General features: G+C 36.0%; 1 protein-coding gene across 1 annotated transcript in view; it reads right to left on the bottom strand.

Annotated features, from left to right (window-relative positions):
* Positions 1-2,491: 2,491 nt before the first annotated feature.
* The window catches only part of LOC149793955 (uncharacterized), a 37,983-nt gene continuing 18,699 nt past the window's right edge, over positions 2,492-21,775 (bottom strand). The window contains exon 4 of the mRNA XM_089969074.1: positions 2,492-17,741. Coding sequence (XP_089825200.1) covers positions 11,528-17,741 — 6,214 coding nt within the window. The 3' untranslated portion in view covers positions 2,492-11,527. The remainder of the gene's footprint in view (positions 17,742-21,775) is intronic.

The following is a 21,775-nucleotide window of genomic DNA, read 5'->3' as shown; positions in this document are numbered from 1 at the left end:
AATTCCATTTCTCCGCCCATTGGTGGACGTATTCGTAATCCAGTCGATGGCGAGAAGGAAGAGAAACGACGACAGCTGGCAGCCTTGCATCATGCCAGACCGCACTAGGAAGCTGTCTGTGTGCGGTCCTGCATGAATGACTCTGCAGGACATTCCGTTATAAGTGTTCTTGATCAGGTTCACCAGCTTGGTTGTGATGCCGTAATGGCGAAGAAGTTTCCAGAGTGTCTCTCGGTCCACGGTGTCGAATGCCATCTAATAATCGACAAAGTTGATGTAGAGTGAAGAATTCCACTCCAACGATTGCTCGACTATGATGCAAAGAGTAGCTATTTGGTCCGTACACGATATGTTCTGCCGAAGGTCCGCTTGCTCATCTCGTAACTTTGGGTCGACGGCCTCCTTCATCCTCTCCAAGAGGACCCGGTAAAGACTTTCCCTGGTACTGACAAGAATATGATTCCTCTGTAGTTGGAGAAGTTGCTGAGGTCGCCTTTCTTTGTGATCTTGTTGAGGTGTCCCTCCTTCCAGTCAGTCTGTATTTCTTCTTCCTCCCAGATCTTCTCAAAGAGGAGTTTAGCATTTCCACTGAAGCCTCTAGGTCTGCTCTGAGTGCTTCTGCTGGGATGTCATCAGGTCCAGCTGTCTTGCCGTTCTTCATGTGGGTGACGGCTTTCCTGATCTCGTCTCCGGTGGGATTGTCACAGCTTATGGAGAGATCTGCGCTGGCTTGGCGGATTTCTGGGGCATATACTTGATGCTGGCCTGTTCAACAGTTCTTCAAAATGTTCTGCCCAGCTATTCATTTGGTGTTCTATACTTGCTATGGTCCTTCAATGCTCGTCCTTTATGGGTCTCTCTGTTTTGCTGTACTTGCCGGACAGCTTCTTGGTGATGTCGTACAGCGTCTTCATGTTTCCACTTCCGGCCGCTTCTTCCGCCTCTGCTGCCAGTCCTTCAACGTAGTTTCTCTTGTCTATATTGATGTTTCTTTTCACTCCTCTAAGGGCGTCAGTGTACTCTTTTTGTATCTTTACCTTTTTAGTTCCTGTCCTACTGCTATTTACTGCTGATTTCTTCTGTTTCCGCTCCTGGAGTTTACGCAATGTTTGGGCTGAAATCCATTCTTTCTACTGGTGCTTCATGGGGCCTAGTACTTCTTGGCATGTTGATTTTACTGCCTTCTTAACTTTCTGCCATTTGTTGTTCGCATTGTCTTCCTCATCTTCAAGAAGCTCTTAGTATTTGTTGTTAAGCGTCAGTCTGTATTCTTCTTTATTTTTTGCATCTTTCAACGGGATGATGTTTTCTTCTCTTTTGTGCCCATCCAGTTCTTCTTCAGCTTACAAGCCTTCAGCCATGCAACAACTCGCAGGGATCTTCTGAACTTCTTGGCTATGCAGATGTGGTCAATCTGATTTTCTGTCACATGGTCTGGTGACATATATGTGTGTTCTTGTGGATTTTCTTGTGGGGAAAGATGGTACCCCAGATGACCAGGTTGTTCAGTGCTCAAAGGTCTACAAATCTCTCTCGATTTTCGTTCATCTCGCCCTCGTATGAGGCGCATTATCTTCCTCATGTTCTGAATACAGTAACATCTCTCCTGTCACCAGTCTTCTTTGTCCAGATTGAATCCATCTTGTCTCGCTAATGCTCAGTAGGGATAGGTTGTAGTTTCTCATCTCTGCTGATAACTGTGCTGTTTTTCCTGTCTCCTGCATTGTCCTCACGTTCCATGTTAATTATCCTGTTTGATAGAAGGGTGGTTTGCTTTATGGCTTCCACGGGCTCGCGGCTTTTACCACATAGCGTCATAAGTCTTCATGATGACCCTTCCAATCTAAGGCTTTAACTTTCTAGTTTTTCTTCTGTTGACGTTTTTGTAGTAAGTTGGGTTTTACAGGGTCGGGTTGCCAGCCCCACGCCCAATCCTCCTCCTTTTACATCCCGGCTTGAGACCGGCAGTGGCAGAGTTATTCAAATGGTAAAATCCGAAAATTTGTACTCTTGGCACTTTTCTGGCTTGACGTTTTCCTGAATGATTTTCCTACGTCTATTCTTTCCAAACATTAAATTGATCTTTAGATGAAGTTCAACGAAGTTTGTTTAAAACTTAAACATTGCTATCATTTTCGGGGTTTAACTGCGTCAGTTATTTCGTTCACTCGGATGCTGGCTGCTATCTTAAATTGTATTATCGGTCTTCAAAGGTGTTAGATCTTTTTTAAGTATGTTGTAATTAGACAAAGTATATCTTTGATGTTAAAATGATGAAAAAACCATATTTTCGTAAAACTTTCCACAAAGTTTCGTTAAAATCCACTGAAAGCTAAAAGACAAGTTTAGGGAAAGCATTTAAAACGCTGAAAACTCAAGGTAATGAACTTTATGAAAGAAATGGCGTTCAATATGAACATGTCAATAAGACAGGGACACCTGCAGAATAATATTTAAGAGAGGGGGCAGTAGAAATAATAACAAAATACAGTTTTTATTCAAAATTTATTAAGAAAACATTTGGCATGTATTCACCCGAACATAATGCTTTTTACAAAATTCAAGTTAATCGTAAAGTATCAAAATAAGTGAAAAGCTTGTTTAACTTACAAATACACTGCAGTCATACTCCAGCAAATAGTGTTTGTTGTTCATTAGTATGAAATCACTGACAAGTTTCCAACAAGGGACTTGGGACATTTTAGGATTTCATTTTAACATGATCCATTATTCAGATGTTTTAGAAAAACTGAGCCATAAAATAATTTTTTAAAATGTTACCTGATCGAATCAAATCCCTCTGAACTCCAAACATAAACTTAAAAATCAAACTCAACTGACCACTTAGACAAAGGTGACATCAACAAGTAATCACATTACAGGTATTCCAACAGCATGACAACCAATCCAATTAGTTGTTACAAGTAAATCGTTATGTGGATGGATGGACAAGCTCTCATCAAGCTAAGTGGGACAATAGGTAGTTTTAAATTTGACATTTTCTACCCTTATCTTTTATGGAATTTTCATCATATACTTAGAATTCATTTGTAAATCATAAAAAAACATTTAATCCCAATTTCAAAGCATTAAGTAAATCAATAAGAGGAAATTTCTCCATATCTCTAAGTTGAAATTTCTCCAACTTATTTCCACCATAACAACTTTAATCATGTCAACATGTCAATTTACTTCCACCGTAACAAGTCTAATCATGTCCATATGTCAACTTATTTCCACCTTAACAAGTTTAATCATGTCCACATGTCAACTTATTTCCACCTTAACAAGTCCAATCATGTCCACAAGTCAACTTATTTCCACCTTAACAAGTCTAATCATGTCCACAAGTCAACTTATTTCCACCTTAACAAGCCTAATCATATCCACATGTCAACTTATTTCCACCTTAACAAGTCTAATCATGTCCACATGTCAACTTATTTCCACCTTAAAAAATCTAATCATGTCCACATGTCAACTTATTTCCACCTTAACAAGTCTAATCATGTCCACAAATCAACTTATTTCCACCTTAACAAGTATAATCATCTCCATGAGCCTTATTTCCACCATAACAAGTCTAATCATCTCCACAAGTCAACTTATTGCTGCCTTATGTCTAATTACATCCTCAAATCAACTTATTTCCACCTTAAGAAGTTTAATCACATCCACAAGTCAACTTATTTCCACCTTAACAAGTCTAATCATATCCACAGGTCAACTTATTCCACCTTATGTCTAATTATGTCCATAAATCAACTTATTTCCCCCTAAATCAGTCAAATAATGCCAACACATCAACTTATTTAAATATTAAGTCTAAACACATCCACGAGTCAACTTATTTCCACCTTAACAAGTCTAATTATGTCCACAAGTTAACTTATTTCCACCTTAACAAGTCTAATAACATCCACAAGTCAACTTATTTCTACCTTAACAAGTCTGATCACGTCTACAAGTCAACTTATTTCTACCATAACAAGTCTGATCACGTCCATAAGTCAATTTATTTCCCCCATAAGTCTATAATCACATCCACAAATCAAACTTATTTCCACCTTAACAAGTCTAATCACATCCAAAAGTCAACTGATTTCAACTTTAATAAGTCTAATCACATCCACAAGTCAACCTATTTCCACCTTAACAATTCTCATCACATCCACAAAGCAACCTACTTCCACTGCAATAAGATCATATATACTAAAAATTCCACAAAACAATCTAGACATCTGCATGTCTACCATGTTCAGGGATAAGTCAATACCCAACAAAACAGACAACAGAGTAAAAAATATAAACATCAAAGATTGTTTATGAAATCTAACAACCTAATTTAATTATAGCTTGGCCCAATTCTCCCAGTTGTTTCTTTTGTTTAAAGCTGAAATCCTACACTGTTTCTGATGTGCAACATAAAAAAAACACAAAGAAAAAACAATAGAGAATTGAACACTTTGGGATCATGAAAAATATTTCTGGGTATAATACAAAAAACAACAATGAAAATGTACACCTGCTGAACACTTTCTGTCCCTTACAATATATATATATATATATATATATATATGCAAGTATATAAACTGACTGAAAATGCATAGATATGTTTTAAACAAGGCAAAATTTGTGGCCTTCAAACAAAGTATTGAATAGATTGAACACAACCATAGATGATATAATGGAATGATTAAAAAGTAAATGGTCGATCATTTACACCATGGTCCAACCATTTATCATATAACAAGGTACATAACATGATATCACATCAATATTTTTGTTTAAAAATGTAATCTTCTAAATTCTATTAGAAAGAAAATACTGGTAGTCATCACATCTGCACTGAATTAACACCTCAACAATACACACCTGTGCTCAAAAATTACTAAACATTTGAACACTCGTACTCATCATCCAGACATAATGCATCATTTACACCAGTCTACAAAAAAAACGTTCCCTTCAGTTTAAACTTCGCTTGATCTTTCTTACGATACTTCTAACAATATCAATACTCTTCTTTGGTGACAAAAAAAATGTCTAAACTTTAATCGATGGAAACATTTTATTCTTGACAAAAGTCCAGAAATTCAAATAATCTGAGGATATCCTAAAAACTTCCTCATAGGTAAGGCAAGACTCATTTACGGAAAGAACATTAATTGCAGTACTGTCTGATGGTGCCTGTTGAATGTTCTGCAAATCAATCATCACCAAGCTGGCGATAAGAAAAATATGGTTAAATTCAGTATGAGAAAAAATGTTGAGATGTTTAGTGAAATAGGGACCTAATCAACTAATATTTAACTTGCGACCAATTAGACGCATGCATCTGGCATCCAAGTGTTGGCATTTTTAAATCTGAGGTCACGACATGCCCCCAGTTTCAGTGAAACTTTCCTAATATCTCCAAATGAGACATGAATTGATCTTACACGTGGTACTTTTGCAAAATTGAGATTTATTTTCTCTCCAAGGCTTAGATAGATGAATAAAATAATTGCAACTTCCCAAAATTCAATCTATTCCAAAACTATGCAAAGAAGCATCCTCCACTCTCGAAAAAAAAAAATTAAAAAATCCCCAAAATTCAATCTATTCTAAAACTAAAAAAAAGTTAATTAAATATACAAAAAAAATTCTTTTTGACAAATACATAAGAAATGAATTAAACTTGAAAGACTCTTTCATGTGAAGTCAATTTTCATGATCAAAACGCAGGACACAAAACAGACACCATCTATGTTTGCTTGTACATCAGGTCCAACTGCAAACAACAAAGACCCAGATCTGTCCACACATAATGCAATGGCAGATCTGGGTCTATGTTGTATTTTCAGGATTAAACAGCAGAGCAAATAACATGGACACTGATCTGTCAGCGCAATATGAAACAAAATTTTGGGAATCATGTTGTCCGCAGTTGGACTTGGCTTATATGTCAATAATCTCACATGGAAAAAGTGCTAATAGTGCTAATAACTTTTATGAAAACTGAGACAATTTTTCAAAGAAAAAATATGGCAAACTGTGTATAATGAAAATGGATTTACTGAAATATCAGATATCTTAAGGATATGTTTTTAACAATATTGACATTTTTTTACGAAAATCAGATACAACATTACGATATTTGAGTCCCTTGAGGTTTGTGATATCAAAAGTTCACCTTAAAAAGTTAAAACTTCTTCAGCTGAATGATCCCATTAATTCATTTTCTTCTCATGAAGGAAACAGGGAAAATAAGTCCATCTGTCCCAATTACCAAACCCATAAGTTGTATTACAATGCAAAATGTATTTAAAAATACATTGTGAAAATACCATGGATCCCTACACAATTTATAGTCATCTATCAATATAAAGGCTGCAAACAATTTTGCCAATAAAGGAAACAAAACTAATTTTTTGATTGACTGATTCTCACATTTCATTTAAATTTGATTAAATTACATAATGCAAATTTTAGTTCTCTGTAATAAGAAAAATCATATAGTGGTACCTCATACAAGGTTCTGAGATTAAAACATGATAGCAAGCCCTCTTCATTTAAATCCTACGTATGGAAGCATGAAAAAAACAAGAACTATACCAAAGAAAGTACAACATGGAAGTAACAGTATCAGGTAGTCTAAGCTGGAGCAGAAAAATGTACAGCATATGAGATATTTTGTTATCGTCATTTTAACAATACATGATGATGTGGGCTCCTCCAGTCTTGGTTCACCCTGCCCACCACCCAGTGTAGCTATTTTTTATTTAAATTTGGTATACTAGTTGTGTCTGCTGCAGAAAATGAAGTATATAATGTTAATGACTCTGTTAGTAAGTATTCCATGGAATAAAAAATATACTTTGGCTACTAGTTTAAATGGCATTTTTTAAAAACACATTTCTGACTATATCAGAAGGAAATTGGAGTTAAGTGCCTTTTCCAAGAGCACAGAGAAACAGCCAATATGTACAGGTATCAAACCTGTTACCCATGGATTACAAGACAGACACTGTACTATGGTAACTGAGCTACTGCTACTTCTGAAAAGGAACAAAGGGAAACTAATGTGTACTGTGTGAAAGCCTGAACATTTAGTTACAATACCAAATCATACAGTCCAAATTTTAGTTATAGTACTGCAGAGTATTTTATTTTTATCTAAACCTTTTTTAAACAACTTAGGGAATACTGTGATACCCTGACTGCGACCACATGTAAACTGCTGGGTGAATTCAAGAAACTTTGTATTGATTTTACCTCAGTGGTGACAACAAAATAAATAATAGCAAGATATTTCATGGAAAATGTTAATAAATATTTATGCAAATAGAAATATAAACCATCTTTTTTAAAGGGATTAACTTCAACATTGTGACTCTTTATCAAGAACTTTATGCTGTTGCTAAGCAACGATTTCTGAGAGCTACTGAATCAAACTGCCATTTCATTCATTTGGTAACATACAACTCAACCATAGTAACTAAAAATATGAAAATACTATGCAAAACTAATAAACTAAAGTAAACCAGGATATCTGTTTACAAAATGTTACAAATATTATCAAAATGAACATAAATAAGTCAAAAGAAAAAAATAATTACAGATATATACACAGTAATTAGCCACTTAAATTCGCACATGGTATTGTCTTTAAGACAAAAGAACCTGGACGCTATTTGTGACACCAAAGTTTGTGACTAGATTTCATTGTAATGTTTTGCTAAAAATCAATAGAATATTTTATTGCTATAAAAGTTGTATCCAAAATATATGTAATTGTGATTGTGTATCTAAATAAAAGCACCATGTTTTGTCGATGATGATACTGAAGATGAGGATGATGAAGATAACATACAGCTGTATCAAAGATGACAACAATGATGATACTCATACCACATTAATGTTTGCATTGAGAATGATAATGATACAAACACAAATATGCGAGAGAAAAAAATACTCCACCTGAAGGTTATCTATGTTGAATAACAAGAAAACTGCCAGTAACAGTATGACCAGATTTCAAAGCTTTGTTTTTGTGTAAATTTTTGGGTTTTACATGATAAATTTCTTTTGCCTGCACCCAGGTCTCATCAACATCTCATAAATGCATTACACTGAGTCTGTGTACACTTAATATTAAAGAAAAAGAGAAATTAATGAAGTCAAATAGAGTAGGGAATAGTCACACTGACCTACTTTTGATTGAAGGATTGGCAGGAAGTATCAGCAATTTTAGTTCATTTGAGAATCTGAATATATGCAAAAACAAAATCAAAGTATTGCAATCTCTTCACAACATCCTATGAAAATATCTCCAACAATATTCAACTGCAACATCATCAATATGACAGGCTTACAACTTCAACACAAATCCACCTAAACATATTAATGTACTTACAACTTTACTTCAACACAACATTAAACCAATCAGCCTTGCCTCTCAACAAATAAACAACAAGAGTCCCTTGATGGAACTAGTGCTCAACTGGATTATCATTCAAGATAAGATTAGTTCTTTGTCTTTACTGATGGGTGCTGAAATTACATCTGATTACTCACCGTGGCATCAATACTAGAAATAAGAACTGCAATATTTTCATTTAGGACCAAGTAGACATCACATCTTTTGATGAAAACCTCATTCTGACATGATTCAGGAATAGTAATCAGAGGAATTTCCAGATGACAGCTGCGGTGGCCATAATAAATGTCTGATTGGAACCACTTTCATTTCAGACCAAGCAGACGTTCCTAGGACATTTCTTCAGTGAAACCCAATGTTGATATAACCCTCCAGTTAGGAAGACAGACAATAAGATCTTCAAATTTTCATGGCAATCTTCCACACAATTTAGTACAGTGGAACCTGTCTTGAAAGACCACCCTTTCTGCCAAAACATAATGGTCTCTCATGACAGGTGGTCTCTCATAACAGGTTATAACACTATATAATCTCTAAATCTGTACATGGAGAACCTGGTCTCTCAAGACAGGCAGTCTCTCATAGCAGTGGTCTCTCAAGACAGGTAGTAGTTAAACCAAACTTGTACTTATGGGCAGACTATAAGTGATGGACAACAGTTCATTCCATAAGCTCTTCCTGACAATGACCAGTCAAGTTAAACATAATGTTGAGCATAATAAAATGCATTTCATCAGGTTTTTCACATTATAACTTGTGGCCAAAGAAACAAATGTGTAGTTGTGGTAACATGACCAACCGTATCTTAATGATATCAACACTTTGTTTTGTTACCATGAATTCAAACATAAAAATTAAAGAAAAAATATATAATGTAATCACCGTACCCCATTTTAACATTAAAACCATTAATTTCAGATTAGAAAATGTTACGTGAATTAACATAAACTGCATCAAAAAAATAATAAAACAAATCATCTGTACAAACCCTTCCACCTTTTTTTCAATCACACCCTTACCAGAACCACACATTATTTTGGCCTCAACACCTTAAATTGACGTGTATGCAAAAACTATTGATTGCATTGATAACTGACACAAAATACTGAAAATAATGCACAGTTTAATATTTACAAAAATGTAACTAATGGTTTATAAGTGAATCTACTCTTAACAGATTCTGATGTGACCATATCCAATAAATTTCTAACCATTCACAAACATATTTTTGTTGGCATCATGATTTGCAGACTGATTCCATCTACATAGTAGCCTAATTCAAGAGCAGATGAAGATTTTTACAAATAGGGACCTATTAAACAGTTCATGTGCAAATCTTTGCTAGAGCACATGGGAAAAGTTTTAGCCCGAGAATAACAACTGTTCACTATTAAGCAATGCTGCTTTCATAGTTGGCCAAATAGTACTAATTTCTTCAAATATTAGATGGGGTTGTTGAAAGGTTTTTCTGTTTTAGCAAGTGTCCATATCTGGCAGATTAGAATAAACTGTACAAACCGTAAAGTCTTCATGCCAGAATGATATCAAAACTTGTTCAATTTGTGATGTCCTATGCATGAGAAGTCATTAAAAGATATTTTATTTTGCAACCGTAGTATATTTGACGTCGAATATGCAACATTTATCCAAACTTGAAAGTTCTTCAAGCTAGGATGCTCTCTGGTTGAAATTTGTCTAGTGTTGCTGCCTTTCTTTAAAAGCTTAGAACAGAAAAATGTTGATCGAAAACACTTTATGGATTATGTACAACACCTACCCGGATGCAGGGCAATACCATAAACTCACATGAGGCAACAGCTCAATATTTTTGTTGACATTATTATTGTTAATAAAATTTCATTTTATGGCCAAGCTGAAGATGACAACAAAAAAAAATAATCATTGTTGAACACACTATTATATTGCACCTGGAGTACACTTTTAAAAAAAGTATACTTCCTATATATACACAGACTGGAACAAAACCAATTTCTTCAATATTTCTTTGCTGCCTAAAATAAGACCTTACACTCATCACAGTTCAAATAGGGTTTTAACCAGCAAACTGGACTCCATTACTATAAAGAACTTCATTGTCATACAGTTTTTGTTACACGGTGGGCAAGATGGTTATGGATCCCACTTCATTCAATGGTAGTTGAATTATGTCTACAACATACTACTACATCATAAGGCATTCTTACTGTAAGGTCGTACAATCTGTGGCTCCCATGGAGAACATTAAAGTGAGTACTGTACAAGCAAAACTGAGAAATCTGCTTGGATACATTGTATAATACTAACGACTGATGCACCGATTATATATGGTTATTGTCATCAAAAATTTACACCATGGAAGATTTCATTAAAAAATTTCATAAGCTTTTAATAGTTCTGTCTGAAATCACAGACTGCATCTTTCCATCATCCTATGACAACACTTATAGCATCAAGGAGAAACCAATTCCTTGGAAACCAATTATTCAAAACAGTGCAAATTTCTTGAATAAAACAAAACAGCATAAATTTTGTTAGTGCATAGACTAATGGAGTTTCTTTGGTCATGTCTTATTAAACAAAAAATATTACCATTCTTGTCATTAATAACACTAAAAAAGTTTGACCCATAGATTGGTGGAGTGAGTTTTTCTTCTCAAGGGAAGTAAATCTGGAACTAAAAGTTTTGAATGATTGATACATTACATGTCTGTGAATATGTCCATGAAGCGATGATGATGAATGCAAATTTAAAGTTGTAAAATCAATTCAAAAATAAATCATAAAAATATAAATATCTTAAATCAGTTACTAATTCTACTCGCCCAAAATTGCAGATGTTGCCTTTTGTAACATTTAAAGCATACTGAACATGATGGTATCTAAGGATTTTTGTTGTTGTTTCAAAACAAAAATAAATGAAAACAAGAAGAAAAAATATACAAATCATTTTTACAAGAAAATCCAAACCACCATATAAAGTATTTAAATGCAATTCCTTCTTTGCCAAGAACACAGTATATGGCACAATGAGATCTTGGGCCTGTTTTCTGCTTTCAGACTAGAATATGGCTTTGGTACTGAGGCAATTCTTTGCAAACAGGAGAATTATTTATTTTTTCTGACCGAAAATGCTCTTTTTGGAAGAGCCAGAGCCTCTTTGGTAATATGACCATTACAAGGTGCTGGACGTTTTGCTTTTTTAGATTTGCAATCACGTTCCTCTTCAACATTTTGTCTTGCTCTAGACTGGGTCTCCATTGATTCTTCAGTACTGACCTGTTCTGAATTCACATTTCCTATACCAGCTGCCTCAAAATGGTTTATACCAGACTCCAGTGACTTGTTTTTTGCGGTCATTCTTGGTCTATCTTTCTTTCTTGAATGTTTATCAGTCATGTTTTTGAAAGATTCAATCTCAGCTTTACTGCTTTTGGAATCTTGAATTTCTTTGGACTTTTGGTCAGACTGATTCCTTGACTCCAGCGCGTGCATTTCCAAGTGCTTTGGCAAATTGCTGCTGTGCTTGAATCCTATACCACAAATATGGCACTTGTATGGCTTGTCTCCATTATGAACACGGGAGTGAATCTGAAGGTGATGGTAGTGAAGAAAAGATGCACCACAAACTTCACATTTAAATGGACGGTCACTTGAATGAATCTTTTCATGCTGCCTAAGAATGCAACTCTTCTTGAAACCTTTCCCACACAATTTACAAATATGTGTTCTCTCTCCATTGTGCACACCAAGATGATTACCAAACTCACGTTTTGTTTTGAACACACAGTTGCAAATTGGGCACACCTGCTCAACTGTCTTTTGAATTCTTTTGCCTTTGGGTCGGCTACGACACCCATGCTTGCGCTCATCGTTATTGATGCTAACACTACTTTTAGAAACGGAAGAAAACTTGGCCTCACCATTAGTACCATCAACCTCTTTTTCTTTCCCAGCTTGAAAGTCTTTGAAATCTGCTGTTAGTGCCATTAGGTCATCTAGAGTCCCTAAGCCTTCGCTTACTGGCAAATATTTTTTCAAATGTTCATTGATAGCCATGAGGGAGATATTGTCCCCACTAAATTTTTGTTCCTTCAAGATCTCCTTTACTCGTTCACCAATCTGATCATATGTTGGGTTCTGATCCGAGGTGCCAAGATGAGCAATTATGTGTTGCCACAGATCCGACTTTGGAATGTGCTGACCACAGATCTCACAGCGACGATTCTTCTCTTCAGCATGTATTTTCATATGCATCTGCAGGTAGAAACTTTCTTTAAACGCTCGACCACACACACTACATGAGAACGTTTTAGCATTATGGGACATAAGGTGTCGGTTTAAGTTGTGTTTGTAAGTGAAGCCCCTGCTGCACACAACACATTTGTATGGTTTCTCACCAGTGTGTGTTTCCATATGGTCACGGTAAAACTTGACCTGTTCAAATACCTCTCCACAGACATGACATTTATACTGATCATTAATGACATTCTTTACATCAGAAAAGTTTAAGCATGGTTGCACCTGCTCAATACTCTTTCTGTTGCTCAGTGACCTAGTCTCTTCTGTTGTTGTATTGTTATACTGATGCATTCCAAAAGCATCTTTATGGGTCAGCATGTGACACTGGAAATCAAATGGTCTGGAAAAAATACCATTACAGAACTCACATGTATAGTAATCATCCTTTTGTGGGACATGCTCATTTTGGTGAGCTTCAAGATCACTGGATGTAGTGAAGGTTTTATAACAGAATCTGCAGCAAAACTGGACTTCAGAGGCTGGTACTGATTTCCTGATTTCCTCTCTCATCTTTTCTTCATTAGGTATATATAGACTATTTCTTGGAGAGGAAATGGGTTCTACAGATGATGTCTCCTTTTTAACAAGGGCAAGCGGTAAAGAGTGATCCTGCTCCAGGGTTCCTCCTGAATAAACTGGATACAGAGCTTCCTGTTGCAATAAATAGAAGTGAGGCTGATTAGAAGAAACAGACTGATTATAATGAGCCATGATAGGCCTGTAATGCCAGCCTGGTAGATGATGTTGACTTGAGATGGGAACATGTGGTTGACTTCCTTTGACAGTTTGGCTTACTATCATGTCACATTTTAAGCTTGCTTTCGTATCTCTGTATGTGGTTGGCTCAGAATTTCTGCCACTGAGGGGTTCCATTATATGTCTCAGTGTACCTGAATCTGTGCTAAAGTCATTGTCAATCTTACGTAATGAGACAGGACTACGGCCCAAGTAGTGACTATGAAAACATCTTGGATTTTTAGACAAGTGAAGTGAGAGTGCCACTTCATTCAACATGGGTTCTTTGCAACATTTGCAAAATAATTGGTACTTACTCTCATTATGATCTGACAAGTCCTCAACAGTTCTAGATTTTATCTTAGAGGAGGCTTTTTCAGTCAAGTCCATTGGCTCTTCAAGAGGTTTTTGACTAACATAAATCCCCTCACCTCTCATTCCCTGACAAGCATATTTCTTTGAAAGTTTCAGAACTGTTTCTTCTGAGGGACTTGATGCTGACTGATACAATTTCTTGGCAATATACAATTGATAACACTGCATGCTGGCCTCCAGATGTTTGAAAAGATCAGAGTCCGTGTCCATAGGGAAAAGACATGCTGGGCATGCAGTTGTTTCATCTCCCTTTTGATTCCTATGCATCTGCTGTTTCTCTGCTGCTGAATGTTTCATGGACATGTCAAGAGCTATCCCTGAACTGCCGTTGAAATCAAGATCATTATCTGCTCTTTGAAAAGGTAAAGTTGCTGTTGGTTGCAAGATATCAAATGGACTATTTGTCTGCACTGCACTATGACTCCTGGAAGTCTCCACAACACTACCCCATCTAAGATTGACAGGAACCAGATGCATTGCTTTTTCTTCATACATTCCATGAATGCACTCTCCACTGACAACTGACTTGTTGCAGCAGATCGATCCAATCTGCGGTCCTTGTGAAGTATCTCTTCTGACTGTATTTCTTTCCAAATCATGTTGCATCCCTTGTGAAAAAATTCCATCCCGACAGACAACTGAATATCTTTTCTCTATTTCAGAACTTCTGTTGCCGTGTGCTTGTATTTCAGTGTCCTGCTCCACGATCATCAGTCTCCCCTCTTCCTCCTCTTCAATATCAATCACTGCATCTATGGTTTCTTTTTGAATTTCATGTTGGATCATCTCCCTGACCTCCTCAATCTGTTGTTTGAGGCAAGAGAACTCCTCTGCCTGAAAGGCGTTATCTTCAACTTGTTTCTCTTCTGTATATGCCTCTTCCTTCAGCTCATCTAATTTTTCATCCTTCACTTTACAGTTTTCAAGTTTTCTATCTTCCACAGCTGCACCCCTTGATAGGTCTGGACTATTCAAAATTTCTTTTCTCCTTTTAAAATCCATGTTACTGCTGTAGTGAGTTTCATTCCTTAGCTTCTTTCTCTGCTGCTGGTCTGAGCAATCATCTTGAAAACTATCTGTGTGACTCCTGATCCTAAGTGGCTTGTCACATTTTGAGCCATTATGTTTTATCTTGTGTATAGATGAACTCAAAGGGTGTAGCAGTGGATGTTTGCTGATGCTTTGTGTTGTTATCACGCCTAACTGTTCCAGTGGAAGCATGTCAAGTTTACTCTGGTCTTCTCTAGGAGGCTTCATGATGGAGTTAGATGCAGATTTTAAATGATCAATGGGACTAGACTCACGGCTATGAGACAAAGCATCTGGTTGCGATGATACGCTACTGGTAGCATAGGGAGAGCTGCTTGTATGGCTTCCTCTACTAGACAAATCTTCCACATCGTTTTCACCAATGGAACCATATTTACTCCTCCCCTGTGTTGTAGGTAAAGGTATCTCATAAGGTCCATTTACTGGGACAGGCATATTATAGTTTAAAAACTCAACAGGTCTTGCAAAGGTGTTGTTATGAAAATACTGATTATGCTCCTTATAGATGGCGGCAGATGAAATTGGTGTGTTTCCGGCTGAATTGACTGTGGGACTAGAATCTCTGATATGGGACAATGGCCTGGGAATTTCATAAGAAAATGGGCTTCTTTTTGGAAGAGATAGATCCTGTGCATGTTCATTTCCTAAACCCTTTCCACTTTCAGACAGATAATTCATCATATACCAGTTCTTACAATAAGCTGCCATGAAACCAGGAGTATAAGCCATATACACTGGGTTCTGGTGGGTTGGGTGGCCTGGTGGAGGAAAGTTCATCTGTTTCATCATATTCTGAGTTGCCTCATTTGATAAGGGTCCAAGTATACCAGGATCTGAAGAATCAGACTGGAATGGATTTGCTTCAGAAATCTGTGAGGTATGATGCAAATATGCAGAGGAAGCAGGTGAAACTACCTTCTTTCTTGGACCTCTGGATCTTTTCCGGTCAGGTTTAGCTTTTGGTTTTTGCTGCAATTTTCTTGGTTTACAATTCAATTTATCTGGAATACTATTATCTCTCAAAGTGCTGATCACCTTTCCTTCTTGACCATTAGTCTCCTCAGGACTGGAACCGGACAATTTGGCCTCTAACAAATGTTGTCGACTATGCTTGTTTAAATGACTAGTCTGTGAAAATTCCTTCCCACATGTCTCGCAAGTGAAAGGTTTTGATTCTGTATGAGACCTCATGTGCATGGTAAGATGATGTCGGTGGATGAAAGTTTTATGGCACTGTTCACATTTGTAGGGACGTTCTCCAGTGTGTGCTTTTTTGTGCTGCCGTAGAACACATGCTTTGCTAAAGCCCTTGCCGCATACATCACAAACATGGAGTTCTGACATGGGATGATTCTTTACATGGTTTTTAAGATCACTACTTGATGTGAATTCTGCAGTGCACACTCCACAACTGTATGTCCTATGACCAGTATGTGTGCCCATATGCATCGTCAAATAAAATGCTTCACTAAATTTTCGGTCACAAAGTTGACATAGAAATATTTTCTCTTGATGAACACGCAAATGTCTGCGTAAATTATTAAACTGACTGAATTCACGGTCACAACTTTCACATTTATAAGGGTTAGACCCTGTGTGCTCTTTTTGCATATGATGAAGCAGCTTTTCATCACTGTCAAACATTGACCCACAATTTCCACACTTACAATAACGAAGAGACTCTGTGTGCGATTTCATGTGGTTATGAAAATTCCCACTTTGCCGAAATTCCTTCTCACATATTGAGCAAATGTATATTTCCATCACAGTAGCTCGTATTTCTTCCTTTCCTCCACATTTTGGCAGCTGTTTTTCATCTGTAATGTTATTTTTGTCACATGGTGGGGTCACATTACCATCACTGGTTTGAACTACTGGGTCTTCCCTATAAACATGGTTGCGAGATGGAATCATTGAACCGTTATTGACAGATTGCATGTGAAATGTTGAATCTCTTTGTGAATTACTAGGTTGAAAAGTTTCTTCTGATTTATAAGTTGGAGATGATCTTGTCTGATGTGCAGAGGAATTAAATGTTTTTATTTGTTGGCATCTATTTCTAGGCGAATGCATGTGACCTTCTTTGGTCTTCTGATTCGTTTTCATTTCTCCATCATTCACAGAACCAGGTGAACTTGTTAGTTTTAATTCTTCACCATTGCTCTGTACTCTTAACACATTTTCTTCCCGTCTATTAATGCCATTCTGTGTTTTATAGTAAGAAACGTCATTTTTGTGTTCATTACTGTTGCCCTGAACATCCTTGGTACTATTTATATCTTCATGACTAGTGAGTTTATCGACTGAGTAGTTACTATGGTGATTTGGACTCCTGTCCATGGAATGGTTGCTATGGTGATGTGGACGAAGCATGGAATGAGTATCATATGAGACATGAGGTTTTACCTCTATTTGCTGATCACATGTCAATGAAATGTCTTTTGTTTCATAATTTTGACCTGGATGACCTTCAATGGAATGGTTACCACAGTAATTAACAGGCTTTTCTTTGGAATGATTAACAGAAGACAAATGAGACAATATACTGGGACTAGACATATTTGTGGCTCCTGAAATAAACTTCATCTCTGATGACTTTTTATTGGAGTTAACATCCAGAATCACATGAACTTCCTCGTTTTTACAACCTTCTGAAAAGTTCGAAAAGATGATATTATTATCCACGTTTTCAAGAGGTTCAACCACTCTTTTCTTGAGAGGGGTTGAAAATCTAGACTGTGCATCACTGGGTTTGGAGCTTTTGCAACGATTATTCCGCCTTGCTGCCATGGTTATCTGGAGATCTGATGAGGGGCACAACACAAATATCAGAACACATATGCTGGTGGTGAAATGATGCCTGCAAGAAAAATACAATGAAATAAGTACTGTATGTACTATTTGATTAAAGGTTCATGGTTAAAGGTTAAAGGTATAATCACCAAGCTTTGACAATTTGAATTGAACTATTACCTGTCCTGCACAACTAGTACAGATTTAGCTCACTTTTTAAAAAATTTGGTCACAACCTTTTCAAACACATACATAGGATAGGAATGATAAAGGTGACATAGGTTTATAATTTGAGACTAAATGTTCTAAGGTCAACAGGAGCAATAAGCATGTTGCTGAATTGATTGTCTTAATTTCATAATGATTTTGTAATGTAAGATATGATGAGAATCTATCAAGGGGTTTAAGAAATACATGCAAATGAAATTTTTTAAACCAAAACAAAGTACATTTAATAAACAAAATCAAAAAAGTGATTCATATTATCAGTTCCACATGGGCTCCAGAAATAAAATAAAATCTGTTTCTTCCACAATGATAACTTGATACATGATCTTGAGAATTCCAGTACAACAGGAAGTAGCATTTGGATGAAACTCTGATTTTATCCACAAACAGGGTTAGCATTCACTATTTATATATATATAAAATACTGAAAATCTGATGATGACCACTTATGGGTCATGTTCTGATGATCTTGAATTAACCAAAGGAAATGAAGATTAGAGAATCTGAAGGTAACTGAATCATTTGGCGAGGGGGCACTCACCAAATAAAAATGTAAGAAGAGTTATCTGCTTTTTTTAAATACAATTTACCTTTGAAGTCCAGGAAGTGAAAATGACCAAGCAGAGCTAGCAGTTTTTGAAAGATGCACTTCTGGAGTAAGGCCAAGCTGTATACTCTATAACCCATATTAAACCCTACAATCATACACCAAAATAAAGGGAATGAAAGGTTCTTTGAACAATACCTAAGATATAAAAGGTCTTTTTTAAATAGCCAGTATAACCAGGGGGAAATGTTTTCTCTTTAAATTCTAACCCTATGCAAAATACAAAACTGTAATGTGCCACACAAACAGTTTCTCTCAGCCATACTGCTTAGTCTCCCATACATGATGATATTAGACTTCATCTGATTGGCTGATAAAATTAGCAATGATAGCAGTAACATGTCACCAGAACATGACCCCTAGGCAGCTGGCGTCAAATCTTCATGTAGGACAGAACTAGTCACTTTAAACATATGGACAGTCAGAGGTCTCGCTAGGATTTTAAAACTAGGAGTCCAGGACTCCCATTTTGGTAAAAATAGGAGTCCCACCATCAAAGGTTGCAGTCCCTTTTTCCTACAGAATCAACAGACGTGAATGCATCTATTTTTAAATGGAGAGGTTTCTTAATGGAATCAGTCACTTTAATATAGCTTCATTACAACAGTGCATTGACAGGATTGCAAATTTATGGTTTATTTATTTGTCTATGTACTTGTAGTAATTTTAGGCAATGGTTAAATAGTATCTGATTGTTTGACAACATATGAATAAGATTATACACCCTACAGAAAGTTCCTGTACCAGTATCTAAGTAGATCTTAGTGACATCATCCTACATCATGTGTCAGAAAACAAAGACAACAATCTGACAGTAATTCCAATGCAAAAGTTTCCATTAAATACAGATGTGCAAACAAGTTTGACCCTAATCTTTCCAGCATGGATCTTGAGGTTTCTGGATCCCTGGAAAGGCTGTTTTGATAATATTACCACTATGGCTGACACTTGGAATAAATTATTTCCACAAGTCTTGAAATGCACCATTCAACAAATAAAAGTAAACCATTCAGCCATCTGGGGCCCCAATTTTAATCTTGTAAATTGAGCTTTAAAACTGGACTATTAAATATATGTAATTTCAAAATTTATTAAATTAATTCAGAATTACATAAAGACTTTGACCTTAGTGGTAGAATTACAGTATAAAAATTGCAATCAAAATCAGAAATAAACATAAATGTAAAGATTCAACTCCAACCCCACACCCAATTAATGGAGGATGTAATTATCTTAAATGAAAAGCAAAGAACACTTCTAAAAAGTTTCCTAGACCAGTGTATCGATACTACCAATGAATTCTGAGAATGGTTTCCAACATACTGTACCAAATCAAACCTTTTTAACAACAAATGTCACAAATAACATTAGCAAAGGTATATAAAATTTATTGAATTCTTTGCCAATGTTGCTACAGACTATGTTAAAGTGTAAAAATTCTAGTAATGTGACCACAAAAACCTACTAAAAATTTGGAATAAACAATTTATAAGAAGGTACCTAATTTTCTCCCATTCCAAACTCATCAAACATGTTCCAACTTTTCCATGTGCAGTTATTATAACTCAATAATAAAATGAAAACTCAATAAGCCCATGACAATGGCATTTAATTCAAAGCCAACACTCACATGATCCAACTGCATGTCATTACTACATATTAACAAATATTACAGCTACAGTAATTCCACTCAGGACAAATCAAATGTATGTGATTACTGGGCATTCACAAATGTCACAGGGCAGGGGGACTAAAAATTTGGAATTGGGGGGGGGGGGGAGACACACAATCAAGGACCCTGGAGAAAACACTAAAATATCAATACATAATTTGCTATTTAAAATTCAACCAGGATTTTTAGAAAATTACACTCCCTCTCAAAATGCTTTAAACAAACTAGACTAATTCTTGGTGCATGTATCTTGAAATAGGTAAATGAAAGATTCTCAATGTATTACTGTTCTATTTTTGAAAAGCATCTCACTTGGTAAATCACAGTATTCTATTACTAAAATTAAAAATGTTCAGGTTATTGTTTTTAGCTCCTATACCTGTTTAATGTTCTACCACTGCATACTGAGAACACTGAAATTGATACATGTGTTGATGATGCAGCATTCCACACATCAGATGAGGACAACATACAACTACAGGAACAGCTGCTGCATGATCTTAATCATATCAGAGAATGGTGTCAAGACAATGTAATGTATTGCAATGTCAAGGCACATCAAACAGACCATCCTGGCAAAACCCCGTTCACTTGTCTGTACCTGATTATATACCATCTAATGCAGAATGCCCCCAACTCCTAGAAATATGTTGACGAGAAACTAGGAATCATCAAACAGATCATGTCAGTATCATTTAACCTTCCAGATTAACATTACTACCAGTGCTAAAGATTAAAAATGAAGCACACTTAAGACACTCTTAGGGCACCAAAATAAATTCAGATTAATTGTTGAAAAAAAATCAAATTAATTATATATGACCATTTTGTTCTGCGTTTATGAGTATTCTGATGTGGAATGATGACAACAATGGTATTTTGCCATCTTTTCACCTTTTTTTATTTTTTAAGTTTCACATTTTGTAGGAATGGGGGGGGGGGGCACAATAATATTTTCAGTGCTTAGGCCTAAGGTGCCCCTATGTACTGTTTAAAATCACAATTGTAAAAAAAACTACAAAATGTATTTAAAAAATGCCTAAAACTTCATGCAGATGCAGGATCTTCGGACAAGAATCTACTACCATAACCACTGCTCCTTTGTCATCAATGGCTGACTTGTACAAACATCCTGATTTTTCATATGCACAAACATGTCATTAACATAACAATGCAACAATCTTCACCACGCAGATGAACTGCCCAATTGATCTATTGTGTTTGAAATAAAATGTCTGACTGGCTCATTCAAACAGAGTGAAAACTCATCTTGGATCACAATGGCCAGAAGATCTGACTTGCACTCCAAGCAATTGGTTAAGCAGGTTTTTTCATATTCTTGTGAACCAGAAAAATATCTGCACAGGCAGATATGATAATAAAGGAACATAGCCAGGGTTTTCCGTTACACTGGTATATGCCAGTTTTAAAAAGCAAAATTTGTCTTTGTACCAAAGAAAGTGAGACTGTTGGTATTCATGAACTGATGAACTGTAAAATCTATTTAAAGTCTTGAAGGTGAACTGTCTCAACATCAAAATACACCTGCAATGGCTTCTCTTTAGTACGTAGTAATACTTTCAATGTTAAACTT

Source organism: Sinohyriopsis cumingii, chromosome 8, assembly GCF_028554795.1.
Source record: "Sinohyriopsis cumingii isolate HCF-2022 chromosome 8, ASM2855479v2, whole genome shotgun sequence".
NCBI classification, from domain to species: Eukaryota; Metazoa; Mollusca; class Bivalvia; order Unionida; family Unionidae; genus Sinohyriopsis; species Sinohyriopsis cumingii.
The sequence above is the reverse complement of the archived record's forward strand: the minus strand, read 5'-3'. Positions and strand labels throughout refer to the sequence as shown.